At 41.3% G+C, this 21,397-nt stretch overlaps 1 protein-coding gene across 1 annotated transcript; it reads left to right on the top strand.

Annotated features, from left to right (window-relative positions):
- Positions 1 to 4,591: 4,591 nt before the first annotated feature.
- Positions 4,592 to 15,133, top strand: trim8b (tripartite motif containing 8b). Its single transcript, XM_080048954.1, has 5 exons — positions 4,592 to 7,151; positions 11,715 to 11,810; positions 12,344 to 12,609; positions 12,736 to 12,851; positions 12,956 to 15,133. Exons 1-5 carry the CDS (start codon positions 6,546 to 6,548, stop codon positions 13,654 to 13,656), a joined length of 1,785 nt encoding a protein of 594 aa, XP_079905080.1. The 5' UTR covers positions 4,592 to 6,545; the 3' UTR covers positions 13,657 to 15,133.
- The last annotated feature ends 6,264 nt before the right edge of the window (positions 15,134 to 21,397 follow it).

Consider the following 21,397-nt stretch of genomic DNA (forward strand, 5'->3'; position numbering starts at 1 on the left):
TGTTTAGCTTTGTTTTTCAGTTATATGCTTTATCACTCAGCCTACATATGTAACCTACATTATCACGGATCACAAGGGATCTCTGTAGCCCCCAGGAAATGTCTTAGTAAAGGTTGCTGCCGGCCATGGGAATAGGAGGTGCGGCGCGGGGCGCCGCAGTAAAAATGTTGGGGGTATTTTGCTCAAAGATGCCAATACGCACTAATGAAATAAACAACTGTTTATTTGAATACACAAATACAACAGGCACTGACCTTACAGTTGTCCAATTTTGTTTACTATATGTACAGGGACACATTTTGTGCAAACATGCAGACAGTACAAAATACAATTAAATAAAAGTGCAACTTCTACTGTTTTGATTTATTTTTAAATACAGAGGTTATTTGTTGTTTTGGAATACGTTTTTCCCAATTTAATTAAATTTTTATTTAACTTACTTTTTTTTTTCAAATGCTCATAAATGTGTGCTCTACAAGTCGCGGGCCGGATGTTTGACACCACTGCCTTAGACACTTGACACAATCAATCATCAATATTAGCATGCTATTTAGCCACATATTGGCCTATTTACAGCCCTCAGAAAACTGACAGCTCTTCTTAGATGCAAGTTCATCAATTCATGGCTTAAAATCATAGATAGTATAATAAAATCCTGAGCTGTAGAACTTTCAGGAGACATTCCTAGCTGTAAGCCACGTAAGTTTCCCAACAGTTGGGAGCGTATGCGACGTGCGGATATGGCACAGGCTCCAATTCTGAATTTTAAAAAAAAAATTAAAAAAAAATGTTTTTTTTTTTTTTTTCAGAATTGATTCAAATCGGCCGAATTGATTCGCGGGCCAGATCAAAACGTGTCGCAGGCCACATCTGGCCCGCGGGCCTTGAGTTTGACACATGTGGGTTGGAGGTTCGATCCCCGCCCTGCCACCTGTGTCATAGTTGTTGTGTCCTTGGGCAAGTCACTTCACCCACCTTGCCTCGTGTGAATGTCGATAGTTAGCCTGCTATCGGTGTGTGAATAACGTGTAAATGGGAACAGGTCTCCCTTGCAAAAGAGTCTTCGGACTCAATGGGATATACCTGTATAAATAAAGGTTTAAAAAAAAAGTAAAGCGGATGAATGTGAAATTTCAAATGGGTAAAGACTGTGATATTTCATGCTAATCAAACTTTCCAAAAAATATATTGCGACCATAAAGTGGAATGCACCTTTAGTATCTGAGGGAATATAACAATAATTTTACAGTTATATTTTCTTGCAACAGGAGCATGTAGACCCCCCCACCCCCACGCAGCACACACACACACACACACACACACACACACACACCAGGGCCGGTTGTAGCCAGGGGCCAGGGTGGGCCGTGCCCCCCCAAATGTGGGCTGTGACCCCCCCCCCCCCCCCCTATCAAATTTTTATTTTTTTTATTTTTATTTTTAGGTGGACGTCCAGACCCACTAGGCCCGAGGCATAAGCGAAATGAGCGGTTGCTTAGGGTCCCCACTGCCAGGCCCTCCTCCCCCCCCCCCCAATTTTTTTTTTATTTTTTATTTTTTTTAGTTTGTATGTTTGATACCAACATCATATTATGTAAATGTAAATTATCATACAATAAAAGGAATACAATGGTTTGGTAGATTAATAGCTTAATGATTGAATCAGTTCATCTGGGAGGTAATCCGAGGTTAACTGATCACGTCACGTTCAAGTCCATGGCATGCACAGTGTGTATTGAGTTTATTTAAAAATATTTGAAAATGGGGCTGCCCTCAGTTGCCCATGCACTGTGTATAGTCTATAGCCTATTTGAGCCTCGTCTGTGGAAAAAATTATAACTGGACAACAGAGTTCTTCTGCTTCGTTCCTCTCACTGCATTAAATGAATTCATTATATTACAGAAAAATATGTCCCGTAAAGAGCACCAAGCCCATCCCAGAGGACCCTGCATAATATTTTATTTCTAATTTATATTTCTATGGAAAATCCATGTGTCTTTCTTCAATAGCTTCTAATTCATCCGACCCAGTGTCTCCAAATTATTTGTTCACACAAAATTCCTCAGATTTAGCCTCTTAATTTTCCTCTCAAAGTGCACCAAATTCATGCATTTCACTTTAAAAAGGTAAAAAAAATCTCCCGGGGGGGCATACCCCCGGACCCCCCTAGCAGGGTTGTGACCTCGGCTGGTTACTATTTTCACCTAGCTGGACATCGCAATAGTGGACTTTTTATCTATATAGTGTGTAGTATAGCTCTGGACTACCACAATCCAGGTTGCCCAGTCCCAAAGCTTCCTCTTCTATCAGCTCAGGCTGCCTACAGTTAATACTAAAATAATAATAATAAAAAAAGATACATTATGTTGAATATAATGTATATTATTATATGTTATTCATAAACATTTTCGAAAAAAAATATCCAAGAATCAAATCTCCCACACAACACTCAAAGTTTGTTTGCATATTGTGTTCTACACAATTCACAGTAAATGCGCCAAAAAGAAGACGCAGAGATCTTACATCGGCAAAAAATCGCGCTCGCATCGGCGCGCTCTGCGCGCGCGAGCATCTTCGGTCTCCCTGCCCAGTGTGCCCACCCAAAATTTCTGCAGGCCCACCCAAGTCTGACTTTCTAGAACCGGGCCTGACACACACACACACACACACATGCACAGTTGCCCCAGAGGGCCATCATGAGCGTCCAGCCCATTAACAACAGCAGCAAGCCCTTTAAGTATGATTTCCTGCCATTCCCTCCCCGGTTCGTCCCCCAGCTCCTCCCGGTGAAAACGTGACACATATCAGTTGTGTGACAGGTCACGTGACGGGCCGTAGCATTGATCCGGAAGGAGGAAGGGGAGGGGAGGAGAGGAGAGGGAGGGAGGAGGGGGTGGCTGATGTTGCCGAGAAACTGCGTCAGGTCAGCCAGACACAGAATGAATCATACAGGAAGCTCGGGGATTCAGCTTCAAAATAAAGTGTACTTTATAGTTGTACTTCCAAAAACCATGAAGGTACAAACTCAGAACAGCAAGAATTACATAAGTAGGCCTACATTACAGTCAAATAAGCCAATCTACAAACTGCTACATCTAAGTGCTACATGCAGGCCTAGGTGCAACATATAATATAGCATATATATATATATATATATATATATATATTTTTTTTTTACAGTATTATTATTTGTTTACACAGATACTGTTTGTTTAGTTATAATTTGGAATCAAAGTCTCAATAAAAGCAATAATAAGAAGTTAATTAAAAAAAATATATATATTCCCCTTAACATGCATTACCTGACCTTTTCACACTAAATTAAATTAGTTATGTATGAGGTCACTCGTTACAAACATACTGATCATTCTCACCCAAAATCTGCACTCAGCTCTTTTAAATCAAGTCTGAAGACTTTTCTGTTTCCATTTTAACCTGTCATTTTTATTTTATCTAAATGTTATTCATTCGCTTTTAAATGTTTTATTCATTCGCTTTTCAGATGTGTGTTGTGTATTTTAATCTTGCCCCTGTAAAGCACTTTGAGTGGCCTTGTGTCTGAATTGTGCTATATAAATAAATTGCCTTGCCTTGCCTTGCCTAATAACATTTTTAGCCTCTTTTATCTCAACTATTGATGACCAATAGTTGTTAATGCAGATCTGAGTGCTGTTACTTACTCAAATTGATGGGAAACCAATTTTATAATCGTAATTTCTTTATATTTTTAGCTATATTTTTAGCCCTACCAGGGAGCTAAAGGGATTAATGAGCTATGGGGGGGGGGGGGGGGGGGGACTTAATTGGCCAAGAATGTGGACACACACTAGCCTGGTCCTACCAGACCATCGTACTTAATTTCATTTGTACCGCGGACCAAGACTGACTACTGAAGGGAAATGAAAATTGAGCAGAAGTAGGTAGGCAGGCGGTGCCAGGCTAGACACACAATAATTGCTCTCAATGTATTAAATACATGAGTGATAAGTAACAATGAACACCATACAGAATTTAAACACAAGTCCAGTGTCCCTGTTAATGAATTTTAAAAACACCAGAAAAACTGCAATTTTCAGTTTTTTGACAATGCACTTTCAAGCTCATCAAGGGTAGTTTTTTAATTTATTTTTTATTTGTTGATATTAAACTGATTTCGAGTAACTTTCAGTTTTTGTTGATTCTAGCGACCCCCTTTTGGACAAAAGCGGTAGGTCCAAAGATCTTTGGCGTGTGGCGGTTGAGGTTTTAACTGGAAAGGAAGAGGTCAAAAAAGTGTAATCTGAAAAGTAATTAAAGATGTCAGTTGAATAGTACTAGAATAGTTGTCTATGATACCCCAATAGGTCAGTGAAGTTACAAGTTCACATTCCTACTAACTTCGTTAGGCCTAGTGAAGTAAGTAGGAATGTGGAATTTAGAAAAATATATCAAACGTACTTTATTTGTTGGTACAGTGGATGTTTTAGTGTTCAAACATATTTCTAGATGATTCATTGGATTTGTGCAGAAATGTGAAGACTATTCATTTTCTGGACTGTTTTATTTTGAAAAGCATCAGCGGAAGTGGCGTAGCGTGCCGGTGATCTTGACGCGGGGTTGGAGGACTAGTCCAGCTCGCCTGCATTCCTCCTCTCTCTAAAGCCTGACCGATAGAGACAGAGAAAGAAAAGGGGGAGAAAAACCAGCGATTATTATTCACAACCGTGTTGGATTTTTCTATGAACCCGGGAGCCGATCCTCAGCGGTCACACGGACCGGAAGAAAACCCACGAATCAAAAAATAAATACCCACGTCGAGAGAGAGACTGCTCCTTTTTTGGGACCTTTACAATAACGACAAAAAAGGCGTGTTTTTCTCCTATATAGACGGGACTTTGCGTTCATGTGCCTGTGTAGGTAGGTGAGCGAAAGAAAAGCAGCTTTGGTTAAAAGGCCTTTTTGTCCACGGCGGATATCTCCTTTTTTTCTTTCTTTCTTTTTTTAATGAGGATTTGCAAGATGGCTGATGACAGCTACCCCTAACAAGGGCAGAAAAAAAGCGACGTCCCCTTTAAGATTAGCAGGGTATATTTTTATATCTTATATTAGTTTAACACACTCAAACATGGCTGCTTTTTGAAGATATTGACCGTGGCTTGTGTTAGCTGTGTTGTATCCGTACCTGTGCTGTGGTAGAAAATGGTGAGGTGACGTCTGAGGTAATTTACACGATTTATTTGAGATAAGGAAGTAGGAAAAATATGTTGTTGGCCAAAGGCTGGGGCGAATAAGGTGGACACCAAAGTAAAAAACACATATTCATAGTCGTAATCTTTGTTTGAGGGGATATTTGATAGATGTGTCGGACGTTGGAAACCAAAAAAAGCTGCAACAGCAACCAACATTCCTGCGGATCCTAAAACCCTTTGTTTTGTGCGCAGGAGCTGGACTCGACTATTAAAACGATTAACTATGCAGTAAACTGGCTCGAAATGATGGCCCGTGGTATGATTTTCAGTTTAATGAGATTATAAAGGCCTTTGTTGTCGAACTGGTAGGAGGAGAGAGAAAACGAGTCGAGGCCTTGTGTACAGATATGCAAGCTGTGCCACATAGCAGGCGTTATTTGTCAAAGAGATATGTCCCTTTTATGTGAAATTGAAGGGCTGGAGTGAGCTGTGGCGTTCATCTGACCTGCAAAACGACATTTCTCGGTAACTGCCAGGCCGTCCGTGGTTGTATGTATAATTAAATTGCAGGTGGAGGCTCCTCGCAGGCTTATTTATGATTCAGCGGACAAAAGCATAGCGCTGCGTTGAGATTATTGAGTGAGTGAATCGTCCTTGAGCTTCTGGTAAAAACAGGTTCAGTGTATTTTTCGTGTTTTTGTTTTAAATCTCCGTTTGGGATAGTAATCAGGGTGTGGACTAGAGCAGTTCTTTTCTCGTGGCCTCGTTTGCTGGTCTGAATTGGTTCTCGGTCAATCATAATACGACGTTTGACGTGAAGGAAACTCCCGAGTTAAGGGCCCGGACAGGCTGCAGAAACAGGATCAAGTGTCTTTTCATGTGCTAGCTAGACGGAGATTGATTCACCTCCCATGAGCATTTGAGTAATTGTGTAGGCCTAGATATTTAGTTCTCTGTGCCTTGTTTGCATTTCATGGATTACCTGTAGCTGACAGGCTTTTAGCTTCCTGTAGGCCTATAAACACACACTCAAGCTGTAAAGGCAGGCCCACACTGCATGCGTGCGTGTGTTTTAGAGGAAAGCACCGTTTACTGTAATCTGTAATAACGTCAGCCCCTGCTGTGTGTTTAAATCACCAAGGTGTTGTCATCCTTTGCCTGAAGCCTTCTCTGGTCAATTTTTTTCCTGGAATTTGCCTTCATGCTACAGCAATAAGCAATACTCGTCATCCGTCAGGGTAACGATACACAGTAGCTGATCTTTCAGGACAGCACCTGGTCAGTTTTTATCTTTTTCTCAAGACTCACCTGTAAGACTATCAGGTTTCCTTACCAAGGACTGAAAAAAGAGTTCGAAGTGGGTAAACCGTTAGTGTATGCCTGCCCACACCATGATGGCCTCTGACATGGCTGAGACATGGAGGAACTGTTTTGAGGAGGAGCTGATCTGCCCGATCTGCCTGCACGTGTTCTCAGATCCTATCCAGTTGCCCTGCAAGCACAACTTCTGCCGGGGCTGCATCAGCGAGGCCTGGGCCAAAGAGTCCACACTGACCCGCTGCCCTGAGTGCAATCACGCTTACACGCAGAAGCCCAGCCTGGAGAAGAACCATAAACTGTCCAACATAGTGGAGAAGTACAACGCCCTGAGTGTGGAGAAGCCGGCCGCTCCAGCTCTGCAGTGCATCCTGTGCCGCCGAGGCCCTCCGCTCCCCGCCGTGAAGGTGTGCCTGCGCTGCAACGCGCCCTGCTGCCAGTCCCACGTCCAGACACACCTGCAGCAGCCCTGCTCGGCCCTGGGGCACCTGTTGGTGGAGGCTGAGGCTGTGAAGGCCTGGACCTGCCTGCAGCATGACGAGTACAGGCTGTACCACTGCGAGGCCGAGCAGACGGCCGTGTGTCAGTACTGCTGCTTCGCCCGCTGCCACCCCAGCCACGGACACGCCGTCACCGACGTCGAGCTGCGACGCAATGACATCAGAGTAAGGAGAATTTTCTGTCATACTCATATATGGTATAGTTTAACAAATATGTACTTGTCTGTCTCTGCTCAGGGCATAGTCACATTCTTGACACTGAGTTAACACCTCGTAAGTTGACCTCATCACTGGATCGCCATGGAAGCGGTTGTCATACGTCTTGCGAGTAAAGGCGAAGGCATTGGTCTCTGAATTGATTAGTTGACCAATAGGTGATCGATCTATAAAGAATTTGCAAAAGCCAAAAACGGGGAAATGAAATCAGTGGTTCCAGCTTCCACTTGTCAATGACACCTCAAATAATAGTAAACGTATCATCTTTGGTTTTAGACTGTTGGTCAAACAAAATAAGAAATTTTAAGAGGTCACCTTGGGATAATAATCTGTAGATTATAGATATTAAAAAATATTTGATAGTTGTAAGCAATTGTAGACCTACTTGGGAGAATTTGTCAATTCATCAGTGATCAATAAGTTTTGGCCAAGACCCTTGGAAGTACTAAAATGTAGCTTTGTCCATTCATACATAATTCAACTGTAATAAAAAAAGTGGAGTCATTTTTTATCCACTTTTTAGTCTTTTACATGTAATTTTTTTTTACCAAATAAAAGACTTAAAGTTGAGATTATTTGGGATGTTTATATCACACCACTTCACTCAATAAAAAAACATATAATTTTCCATTTCAGGAAATAATAGCATTTTGAGTATTTGTTTAGTGCCTGTTTGAGGGTCTCTTGTGCATTTTTCAGTTGTGATCCACTCCAGCCTCCATTTTCATCTGTTGGAATGACAAACAATGCAGTGGAGGGTGGAACAATGAGGGGCCCTCAGAGGGCCTTATCTCCCCAGCACAGGTGCATCCTAGCTCAGGGATCGCCAGTTGTGAAGGGGGGTAGGAGTGGAGACAAGGGGAAGGGGGATTAAAGTGATTTGTCACTTGATTCTGCGGTCTACTTAGGTTTTTTTATTAACCTCCTTCCTTCCTGGGGGTTTGGTGCTAGCTGCTGTTGGTTCAAGCAGGTCGGATTGGTTCCCCCCCTCCCTTTAAAGGGGTGTGTGTGACGGGGCTGTTTAGTCAGAGGGAGAACCACAAATGTCTCACTGCTGACTGGCCCACGTAGTTTGCCAGACACGCCGTTTAGGTGTCAACCGTGACATGCTCGGGTGTATTTCCTGTTGGTAATGCTATGACTCAGCTTTATGTATAGTTAATTTGTGGCCTGGGGCACAGGAAGGGCCATCGGGTGGGACCTGGGCTGAATATAGAAGCTGTATTACCCAAATCCTTCACATTCACAGCTTTGCCTACATTATTTATAATCAGGCCGGGCAATAAGTAGTAGAGCCTGATTAATTCTGGATTTGACCCAGATACAGATATCATTATTAACTTCAAGAAAATGTGATGGAATATCAGGCGATATTTCCACGCAAAAATCTTTCATCCCTTTAATTACAGATGAAAAATAATTGTGAAAACATATTCAGTATGTGTTGACTATTAACAGTTTTAAAATAGACTCAAAAATACGTAGCAGCAGTTAGAGATACACCTGATATTAGCTTGTTACAAATGTATGTCGACCGATTAATAATAAGAAACTTAAATAAAAGCCAAAGATACATTTTTAATTCAGGAACGGTGTCTACATAACATGGCATGCCTGGACGCTAACTTGCTACATGCATGCTAATGTCGTCTGTGTTAGCATGCTAACTGATTACAGGGGCGCCCTTAGCCCAGTTGGTAGGGCGTCCCCCCATGGGCCTCGGCCAGCAGCAGACACGTGTTCGATTCCAGCCCGCGGTCGTTCTCTGCACGTCACTCCCCTCTCTGCCCCATTTCAACTCTGTCTCTACACTATCAATAAAGCATAAAAATGCCAATAAAAATATCTTTAAAAAAAAACATAAGCTGATTATTACAAAACAGTAGCAACAAAAACTGCCCCAAACGACAACATATTCAGTTAATTATTATGAAAGATAAAGCAAAGCCTTAAACTTGCACATGTGAGAAGCAGGAATACACAAACATGGCATGCCTGATTTAAAAAAAAAAAAAAAAAAAAAAAAAACTTAAATAAGAAAAAAATTACATTAATAAAATAATACTTTTTGCATTTCATCCAAAGTGTTTTTAATGTTATATATTGTTTTTTTTATTCTAATATCTATCATTTTCAATCGCAATAATCCATAATCAGTTGTGCTTTAATTGCTCTGTTACTAAAATAGCTCATTCTATATCTTTGTCCTGTTTATCTAAGGCAAGATTTAAGTTGCTACATGTGAACTATATGCAGAAGGTGATATTTAAATATTTTTCTAAGATATTGTAGCCATTACTGCACTTTTAATAGAATAAACAGCCGCAAGACCATGTGTTACTATGGCCACCTTGTACTTAACAAATTGATCACATAACAACAAGATGTGTCATAGTCTAGATGATTTCCTGGGGAACCTGCGTTGTAGATATCACAAAATATTCTTATTCCATTGGTACACCCGATTTTTTTTATTTTTTACATTTGTCAGCATGGTAGTTATTGCTAAGAAACCTCCATGTTGAATACATCCAAGAATGTGGAGTGGAGATGGAAAAAAAAAACGAGCGACTCCCCCCCATCCCCACGGCCCCCTAAAAAGAATTTCACCTCACACCATCCACCAGTCACTCCAGGCGGGCACTGACCTTCCCTCTGGCCCTGATCTCCTGCTCTGGTGGCTCTGATGGAGAAGACACTGTGGTGAAATGACAGCTAAAGTGCCCCCTTCCCTCCTAATACCCCCCCTCTCCCTCCCCTAAAGGTATCCCATACATTCTAATGCCACCCCCCTCTGGGAAACTCCGGCTCCTTCCACCCTGTTTTTCCCCTGGCTTCTGCTCAGAGCCTAACTCAATCAATCAGCACAACCAGGTCACAGTCCAGGATCTAACCATGCCAACCGTGCGCGCGTGTGTGTGTGTGTGTGTGTGTGTGTGTGTGTGTGTGTGTGTGTGTGTGTGTCACTGTGTGTGTGTGTGTGTGTGTGAGTATGAAAAAGATATCTAGGGCAATGATTCCCAACCATGTGCCACCGCTGAGGCCCAAGAGTATTCAGGTTTTCATTCCTATCAAGCTCCACAGCAGCTGATCACTAATGATACACTCAGCTGCTGTTTAGTGGGAACAATTAGATAATGATGGTGACGGTGTTATGTGAATAGACCTTCAGCCTGACAAAACAACAGATTATTGACTTGTGAGATTAATGACGGATATAATCGCTTTTTTAATGACTGAATTATATCAGTAACTATTCAATGGATTGACCAAAAATGTCTTGCACACATTCACGTTATGCTCCGATTATTTTTTTTTTATTAAATTATTGACCCCTTTACTTTATATCAAGTCGAAGTTCTACTTTGTGAAGTGCTTTAGTGATTAATCGCTTTGTTCATCGAAATGGGATTAAATATTCACTGGTTTCAGCCTCTAATTGTTTGGACTGTTGGTCTTCAAAAACAAAGGAGGATTTCACCATTGGCCCTGGAAAATTACAAGGATCTTTTTTGAATTGTCATATTAACTGCAGCTCTACTTGGGTTCATATAAACTTTAATTAAATACCTGCTAAACTAATTGCATTCCCATAAGACAGTACTCTGTTTTATATGCTAATTGTCCGTGCTAAAAATCTAATCTCATTGTATAAATGTATAATGTTAGCTTAACACTCTACACTAAGATGGCGAATGTGGTTAACATTACACCTGCTTAGCATAAGCACATTAGCATTGTCTTTGTGCGCTCCAAGCACTGCTGTGTCTAAATAGAGCTGCTCGCAGGTCTGTTTATCTGAATCTGGTTCCTACTGACGTCACCACATTGTTTTGCTCTGTACCATGTTATTATCAGCATGCTTCTCAGTCATTTAATGTTGATTGAGGATTATTCATATCACATGAAATATTAATAACATGAAGGATTAGCAAATCTGTGTCAATGACATTCCTACTATCATAACACAATGCAGAGAGGAACATAAAGGACTGTGGATCTCGTATGGAGCCAGTAATTATGTTTGGGTTTTTTCTACACTAGCTGAGCCGGATGGGAATCTCAGTTTGGCCTGAGTGTGTGTGTCTGCTCTTGATCACATGTGATAATCGTTTTAGGAATAACAAGTGTTGTTGCCACAACATGTCCACAGCTCACACAGCAGCTTCTTCTGTGTGAATATGTGAGCATCCTTTTATAGAGTAAGTTCATAGAGAAGAGCTGCTTGAGCTTTTTCTGCCTCTGTATGCCCAGTTATTTATCTCAGTGCTGCTCGCTGCCCCCAGCTCCCCCAACATTAGTCCACACTCACTTGTGCAAACACAAAATAGCTCTTGGTTGCTATGACAGCACACCCTCCCTACTCCCCCACAGGAATTGTGTGTTGGATGGAGACTAAATTAAGCCTCCTCCCGGATCTTAATATCTCATGCTTAGGGAGGGGATGCTAGTGGCTACTAGCTGAGGTCACAACAAACCAAAACCTAATACTTTTCCTCTTTCTTTGAACAGCAAAGCCTGTTGCGACAGCAGGAGCGCGTGGAGGAACGGGTGCAGGAGATCGAAGAACAGCTCTGCAAACTAGACTCTGACAAGTGTGTGGTGGAGGTATGTTGTTTGTTGTTACACGATGTTCTGTGGGCATAAAAACAGCTACATACATTTACTAAGTGGTGTTGCATAATACAGTATAAAGGACTTTTTGAGTGGATTCTGTTTAATCTGTTCATCTTCAGGATCCCCATTAGCACAGCTAGATTTCCTGGGGTCTACGGGAAAATAAAAATGTAGATTAAACATACATTTAACAGTTAAACACACACATTAAACATTACAATGAGCACATATGACAAACATTACATATTCAAAAACATACAACCACACTTACAATCCACACATATTGTAAATTAAGACATTTATTCAAAACCATCCAAACACTAACGGCAATGACTGTTGCCCTTCAAAATGACAAATTCATAACCTCCCGGGAAGTAAGATGTTTTTTATTTTTTCATTTTTCATTTTTTTTTATTGATTTTTGTGACAATTTGGCCCTAAACAGTAGGACAGTATTCCATTCCTTCATTGCTCTATATACTACAGTAAAGAAAAACGTGCTGTCCGTGTGTGTTTCCTTATAGGACCGGGTGTGTGAGCTGAAAGAGGAGGTGCGTCTGCAGTACCAGCGCATGCACCAGCTGCTGGAGGAGGATCTAGGTCGGACACTGGAGGCTCTGGACCGGGCCCAGGCTCGGTTCTGCCAGGAGAACGCGGCCCAGGTTCTGGCTTTAGGAGAGCAGCGCCACGAGGCCCAGAAGCTGCTGAGCTCCATCCACACCGCCTTCAGCAAGGCAGAGGAACTCAACTTCATGAAGAACACCAAGCCTGTTAAAATCCTCACAGACAGGTGAGAGAAAAGTGTTTTGTAGTCGTAAAATGGACACTGTTTTTGCCCGTGGGTACATATATCACACAGGTGGTGTTTCCAAACTGACATCTTGAATTTTTACATGTGTCTTGGCACTCGTTGCAGGTCTCAGGCATGTGTGGGCAGCAGTCTCCCTCCTTACAAAGTGGGGAATATAAACTCCAAACTATTCCTCTCTGAAATCTCCAAAAGAGAGAAGAGCTTGAAGAGAACGCTGGAAGGTAGGATATTTAAACGTGTTTGTCCGGATTTAATCTGGAACATTATTTTCATGAGTGTTTATTTTGATTACAACTCATGTCCTCCATTTTCTCTTCTCCCTCAGCTCCTCTCACCCCACCCTCGACCTTCCTGCAGTCCGTTCCCGCGTATCCCAGCGGTCAAAGCTCCGGCTCTGGAGCAGAGAAGCGGAAACATTCCACCGCCTTCCCCGAGGGAAACGGGAACGTTGGGAAAGCCGGTGCTCCGGGCTTCAAGGACTCCTCCTCCTCTTCCTCTTCTTCTTCCTCATCGCTAGCCAAGCAGCCCTACCTGGGCTCTGGCTCCGCCTCCGGAGAGGGCCAGTCCACCAATCAGCAGCCTCTCGGCCCCTGTGGCCCGCCTCACATCAGCGAGAGCGGCGGGACAGGAAGTGGAAGTGGCTCTCTGACCAACCACCATTCAGGCTCCGTGTTCGGCTCCTCACACTTTCCCCCTGGAGGCAGCAGCTCCTCCCACTCCTCCCAGCAGGCTGTGCTGCCTCAATACGGCGGCCGTAAGATCCTGGTGTGCACCATGGATAACTGCTACTGCTCCGGAGTGCCCTCTGTGTCGGGCCACCGCAGCCATCCTCCGTACCCGCGCTCGGGCTCCTTCCCCTGGGTCAGCGCTCAAGACTACCCCCCTCCTCCGGGCCTGGCCTCCGGAGGTCCGTCCATGCAGGGCTTGGCAGTGAGGGACTGGATAGACGCCTCACAGACGCACAGACATGCAGATTTTTATGGGCTGTATGGGCAGCCCTCTACAAAGCACTATGTCACCAGTTAACAGAGTAGACACACACACACAGACACATTATTGGATATAGACAGGCATCAAAAGAGCACGCCTTTACAGACTTATTTACTGGTAACAACACACTGCAGTTATACTATACACACATTAAAATATTAAACTTTATATCCACACACACACACACACACACATCTAGAACATACACACACGATTCGGGGGCAGGGTTGATCTCTTTGTGTTTTTATTTTTTGTTATTTTCAGTCAGTGTTTCATGTAGTGTATTATACGTAAAATGCATAAACGGCCGACTGCTCAGTCTGGCACAACTTAGCTTTGCATTTTACACATAAACAAGAAACAAAAGTAGGAGGAGAGTACGACATGCAATTTTTTTATTTATAGAGCAGGTGATGGGATTGGTAGAAAAATTAACTTTTATTAGGAAAATCTCTTCATGACTCTTCTTCACGTCTTCTCATTGACGCTAAAGGGAAAAGAGATAATAACGTTACGTTGTTGACCTTTCCAGTTTAGCGCCTCATGTTTCTCTGATATAATCACCCCTCCAGTTGTACTGAGGTCTAGTGTCTTATGTTATTAGCATCATATTTTTCTCTGCCCACCTCATTTCGTTTGATAGATCCTTTAAAAGAGGGGCCGCTGTCCTTTTCGTGTCTCTTGATTCTTATCTTCATGGCACTTCTTCCTTTCTTTGCTGAGTTCAGGGATGGATCGTACGGCTTGAACACAAAACGCTCTTCCATGGAACACCCACAATGCACTTGTGGACGCCTTGTAACGCCTGGACTACGAGTTGCTGACGTGCAGAGGCACACTAGAGCTGCATCTGAAGGGCCCGTTAACCCCTCACAGTTTGGGGGAACATGGCCCTTTATTCCTAGCACTCCCTTCCTGCTACCAGGCTTCCCACAGGACAGAAAAATCTTCTTCTGACAAAGACTGTTTCCATTTAGTAATTATTATGACTTTGTGTTATTTGGTACATCTGTAGGTTTCATGCTTGTCTAGAGAGACTCTTTGATTTTAGAGCAAAAGGCAAGAGTGGACAGACCAAACCAATCAAGCATCTGGAGGATCTGATGATGCTGTAATTGTACTTCCTGCAGGGCAAAGATGTCACTTCCTCTCTATAAGCACACAAGCTCTTGGCTTCCTGTTTGCAGCTGAAAGCATGCACGGAAGAGTTTTTTAAAGCACTCAAAAGACAAACAATGGGGAATGGGGGGGTGTATGCAGTTTTAAAATGAGTGTATGAAAGAAAAGAAGGTGGGAGGACTTTTTTTCATGAACCTTTTCTAAAAGAACAAAGGACTGGACTGCGAGATGTAAGCAATTATCATCCTACAAAGGAGCTGTGACAACAGTCAAACATAAAGAGGAAAAAAAAACTACATAAAAGTATCTTTTTTTTGTAAATATTTTGTGAAATGGAAAAATAACAGACGTGATTTGGAGGAGGGTTCCAAATAAACGAACAAATTTAAACCAGTCTCTGCTCTCAACTCTGTTTCTCTTGTTGATTTAACCCATTGATGACGGCTGCTGCGCGATGCCACATTGGCTCTCCTGCCTGATGCTGCGTCGCGCAGCATTATTACTTTATCTAATTTTCATGGCATTCCCAGCATAGAATGCACTGTCATTGGTTCAAATACACATGAGGTGGGTTTTGTTGATTTTTTTAAGACCACGTGACCACCCAAAAGTTGTGTGGTTTGCCGAAAATCATGTCAATCAAAAAAATAAAACAAAATAATAAAAAAAATACGCCAGCTATGTCGGCGACAGAACAGTTAGTGGCGTTTGGTGCGCAGAATCAAGGTCTACTATAGACTACTGACGAAAATCACACAACACATTGCATCTATTTATTAACAATATTTAATAATTTTCTAATTCATCTAATTTTGACGATTTTTAGAAATATTTGTTGGTTTGTAAGCGCTAAGGGAGCATGTTTAAATAAAACCTGTGAACCTTAAGTTTTAAATGTATTTTATTTCATGTTTCTATGTGCTACAGAGGCTTAGATATTAAGGTTTTGGTAGACTTGACAATTCGTACTATTTTTTCAGAAAACCCTCAGGCATTAAGGACATGCATCCTAGATTGCCATAGTCATCAATGGGTTAAAGGATGATGGTGGTGAAATTCAATATTTTTGCTATTAATAAATTCAATTACATTTTTTCAGGATCAATTGTAATAAACTTAAACAACTTCTTATTTTACGACCAAAAACCATCCAATCTTATGACATCAGCCTCAGCTGTACTTTTATCGCGTGCCCATCAGTGAGTGTAAGCATGCTAATACACGAACATGAAACGCTGTATTCAAGTGCTTCCTGTTTCGATTGTGATCTTCAGGGCCGACTCCAGGTCAGAGTTCACCTTTGTTTCAACTTGCGCACATGTGCTCCGTCTACCCTCAAGAATACAGCTACAATTTATTTGGGACTGGATAAGTTAATGTTTTGGTGTGATTCCTTGTTTTTTTTAAGTACATAGTTAACATGTATGGTTAAGCTAGAGTTGGTATACACGTTTCTGACTTGAAAATACTGTTAATGTCAACATCACAACCACTGATACATTAACATCTTGACCTACAGAAAATGTTTTGTGTGGAAAAAGGCTTAAATTAAATTTAATATAGGGATATATTATCAATACATCAATTACTTATTTGTGTTAAACAACAATTGAGCTCTATGGACAGAGGGAAACATTGATTTTGGTCTGTTTAATGCTATTAGTTTAAATCAGTTAAATATAGAATATCACCAGCTTTATCAGGGAATATGTCTCACATTTGTTCAAACGGAGAATCTCAGGTCTCAGTGTAAGTAGGCTACAGTCATCCGTTTACTCTTCATATGACTCTTAAGAAAAGTACAACATCCTCCCACTGGTCACTCACTTCTCTCTTCATTTCCCTCTTTAACATGAAAATGACCTCTGACCATTTTATCTGTGTTTAACATCTCATGGTGTATTTATTTATATTTATCTCCAAAGGACACGTTTAACTGAAGGACAAACCCGCCTAAAAACCAAACTTTAAACATGTGCGTGTGTCTTCCCAGTACAAACAGGGCTCTTGATGAGTGTGTGTGGGTGGGTGAAGGCCTGCAGAGAGAAAACAGGATGGAGAGATCGAGTCTTGAGATGAGTGTGTGTGTGTGTGTGTGTGTGTGTGTGTGTGTGTGTGTGTGTGTGTGTGTGTGTGTGTGTGTGTGTGTGTGTGTGTGTTCCCCCTCAGCCTGATTAAGCTGCTGCATTACTGCTTCAGCCTCTATCCCATTCAAACAGCTGAAATGTTCCTCTTGTGTGTTCCAGTGAGTGAACAGGGAACATATAGGCACAAATAAAAACTCTCCTAAAGGTCTATTTTGGGAGATAAAAGATATATTTGTGGATGAAAAGCAAAGAAATGGGTTGATTCTAAATTCATGTATTCACAAATAGATAGCTGAGTTAGTGATGGATACCACTCTTGTGTCTGTCCAGTATGAAGCTGCAGCCAGTTAGCTTAGCTTAGCATAAAGACTGGAAACAAGGGGAAACAGCTAGCCACATCTCTGTCATACATAAAACAACAACTTGTCATTTCTACAAACTTCATTTATATATAATTTATTTGTTTTAGCTTTGAAAAGAAGCCCCTTGCTTCCAGTCTTTATGCTAAGCTAAGCTAAATTAACAACCCAGTTCGTAGGGTACAGTTTCTAATTTTGGATGGATAAAGTATCTTTTTATATTTACAAACTGTAAAAATAACACGTTGTGAGTTTATGGAGAGTTTATGTGTCGGCTAAACAGATGTTGTTGCATTGTTGCCAGCTGCCAGTCTTTATGCTAAGCTCTGCTAACAGCAACTTGGATTTTAATTAAACAAAATTACAGAGGTTTGTGCTGGAGGTTCCATTGAATGGAACAGTGGTGGATTTTGTTTCCTTGTTTCCAGGAAAAAATAGGCCTTATGCTATGTTAAGCTAACCTGCTGCTGGCTGTGGTTTCTATAGACATGCCTACAGATTTGAGTGGTATAGGCCTATTCATTTTTCCACCTTACTCTTAGAAAGAAATTATAAGCATACTATTCATTTTTATAGGGCTTGTGGGTGTGAGATTGTCAATGATTGTTTTGTCATGAACTTTAAATCTCAGGTTTCGTTTTCATTCAGACGTGTCAGTTTGAGTTTCTAAACGCCATTCCTTTCCTGCCAACTTCTATCAGTGGTTAACGTACAAGTAAAAACAAACATTTTAATCACATTGCCTCTTCATGCTCCACCCTCGCCTAACTCCCACCTCCTTCCTCTGTGAGGCCGGTGGAGGCACTGATCTGATGCGCTGTCGTTTCTCTCACGTCAGCAGCAAACCTCAGCGGCCCAGAGCTGTGGGGTCAGAGGTGCAGCATAAATTACAGAGCTGCTTTTCTATCGCTTGCTCTCCCACATACACATAGCTACACACACACACACACACACACACACACACACACACACACACACACACTAACAAACACTCCCTCTTTCCGTCTCCTGACACACACATTTTCTCACACAGCTGCCTAACAGCTGTCTGATCCACAAGGATAAGGAAAGGCAGTAATTTGGTCGCCTACATGTGATATGTATATCTCTGACACTTAGCCTATATGCCTATACTTGTGAGGGCCCTCAATGACAGATGTAGGCCTACTGTAATGTCTTCTTTCCCCCTGTCCCTTATCCTAACCTTAACCAACATCAAAACCTAACCCTAACAATAACCCAATCCTAAACCTGATTCAAACTTGAACCTTAAAACCAAGGTCTGAACCCCTAAAACAGTCCTATGAAGTAGGCCTAAAGGGGACAGTTCAAAATGTCCTCAATTTGCAAAAGATGTCCTCACTCCTAAAGTCAAAAATTCAAAGTGGTCCTCATAAATAATACATGTGCGAGTAGGCCTACACTCACTCACACACAAACAAACAAACATTAGGCTACTATATTTTAAAAAACACTGCCTCTATCTCTTAAACTGACTTATTGCCACAATTCACTCTGTAAATCTTTTTATAAAGTTTAAGAGGTACAATTCGACATTTTATAGAAAGGGTATGTGCCAGACAGACTGGTTCTTTAAACTCTAGGAAGGAAATAGTCAACAATTTTTACCCATAATGGTTTTGGTTCATTAGGGGTAAAACATAACCTTTTTTTCCACATTTTTAAACTTTGGCTTTTGGTTATGGATTAATCAAATGGGTTAAATGAAGATATTGATACCAACCTCATGGTTTCACAATAAATATGAAGCTAGCAGCAGAATATCTTAGTTTAGCATAAAGACTGGGAATGAGTGTATCTCTGTCCAAAGCAGAATTCTATACAGCCTATCAACACAATTCTAAAGCTCACTGATATACAGGTTTTAACTTGATCATTTTTTTTTTTTTTTTAAATACATAGGCTACCAGTAACCCAGTATCATTGGTTGAAGCCAAACCACTCCCAACACATAACCCAAATAAAAAAGTGTATGGTGGTTTTTAATCTTCGGTCTTTGCCTCTAAGCTAAGCTTATACCGGCTGCTATCTGTAGCATTGAATTAAGTGTAGAGCCATTTTAGTGGTATTTATCTTTTAAATCTCTAGAAAGCAAATGCGCCCATTTCCTAATTTGTGTAACTATTCCTTTAATGCCTTTATGTTTCTTTAATGTAACTCCAGTGTATTCCTACTGGGTTTTCCATGTTTGGTCCAATTTAATAGGGAGTTGAGAGTCAGAAAGGAGCATCAATATGAGGACATTCTGTCCGTGTGAGAGGAGAGGAAGGCCGGACAATGAGAATCTTTGTGAGACAGAGAAGAAGAAGAGGTTGTTTGCAAGTCTCTGAGGCCCTCTGAATCACTCACGTACAATGTTACGCAAAGTTAAACACACGGCGTACTGTTCCTGCAGCAGGAACACACTGTCGGACACGTAACACCTCCAAATGTCTTCCTCTGGGCAATTATTTATGACCTGAGTTTCTCAATAAGCCCACAGGTGACAAAGATGTCTCCAGAAGCTTTAAAATGACTTCTTCAACTGCAACACAAACTAATACAGGACACACGGTGGAACACAAGTGATTACAAGAAGTCTCAGTGCTGTGATTGAGTTTTTTTCCCCCCAATCAAATAACGTCTCAACCAACTACACGCCCTATGTTTCCTCATTTCTATGATATTTAGAACCATTAAAATGTGACCCTATGTTCCCTTATTAGGCCTACAGTCCCCTAGCATCAGGGCTGGCCCTTCCATAATGTGTTTTTGTAATGTTTTTGTTGGATATTTTTTCTAGGCTACTTTTTTTTAAACACATGAAAAGCAGGTGCAATTTTTTTTTATTATTAATTTGAGTACGGTACATAGACATGCTCCCTTACAAAGTATCTCAAATCTATATATTTTTTTAGCCCTTTAATTTAATTTACTGATCTGACTTTCTATGTTGTGTGTCAGCAAGATAAACCACACAAGCTTGGAAGAGGTGACCTAATATTCACAAAATTATGCATGATGAAAAAAAAAAGTCCTCCCCACACCAACCCCCTGCCCTAATACTCTTCCGTAACATTACCCCCTTAAATGTAATGGAGTAGAATTGTAAACTGTACGACTACTTTCAACTTCTAGGTAAAAGGACTGAACTCCCCTCTAACATGCAGTCATCCCAGGCTTGCAGGTGGTCTCATGCGCCCTAGGGTTATCAGGGTTTTGTGCATTCCAAGTATTTGTCAGTTCGGCTTGGGGCAGAAGATCCCATGCTGCACAGTTTCTCCCACTCAACCCCCAGGGCCCACAAGGCATTAACCCAACCAGGTGGATACAGCACCACCTGCCTGAAACTCCTGTCTGTTCGAACAAAACGTTTGATTTTCCCAGCACAAGCCTTTTATTCTGTTACAGCCCACACACAAACATAATCCATCACTCACGGGACATGCTTTCACTCAGCAGGTTATTAATCTTACCTGAGGCGGCGGAAGGTTTGATTGCATCTTTGAAGGTAAAGAACACCACAGGCCTTTATTGTCAGTTATTAAATCAAACTTTTGAATGGTACAGGTCAGCGGTTTCCATCTTTTATTGTCCCTTTATTACCCAGCTATGTCTATGTTTATGTGTATGTTATGAAAAATTCAATAAAAATTGATTTTTCCTCCCTATTGTTTAATTCGGATATATTTTGTAGTCTGAAGAAAAAATTTGCTAAAAATAATCTCACAACTCCTTAAACTAATCTGTGATGTATTTGCAAACCACTGGAACAGGTGAAGTTATCTGTTGAGTTGGTGTATTTATATTATTCAAAATCCGGGTGCCATTTTGGTCATTTTCCATTGACCATGTGTGATTACATGACCGTTTCTCACAGTACCTTACTAGCAATCTAGCTTTTGAGCCAACAAATCTTACTTTTTATATGTAATAATCAGTTATAAACAGTATATTGTCGGTGCTATTCGTCTACCTGTACATTCTAATGCTGAATGCTCTCTTTGATTCTATAGAGCTGCTGTCTCACACAGGCTCCACTGCTGTCATGAACAGCTGACTCCACCTATTACTGGTGTGTGAACAATAGAGCTTCACACATATGTAGATAAAAAGCCCTTGCATGATGTGAGTGAACTGTTATTATGTTATCGCAGGACTCAACTTCAATCAGTGATTTCTTATGTTTTTATTCACATACAGTACCTTCAA

This window comes from Ammodytes marinus (assembly GCF_949987685.1).
Source record: "Ammodytes marinus genome assembly, chromosome: 20".
Classification (NCBI taxonomy): domain Eukaryota; kingdom Metazoa; phylum Chordata; class Actinopteri; order Uranoscopiformes; family Ammodytidae; genus Ammodytes; species Ammodytes marinus.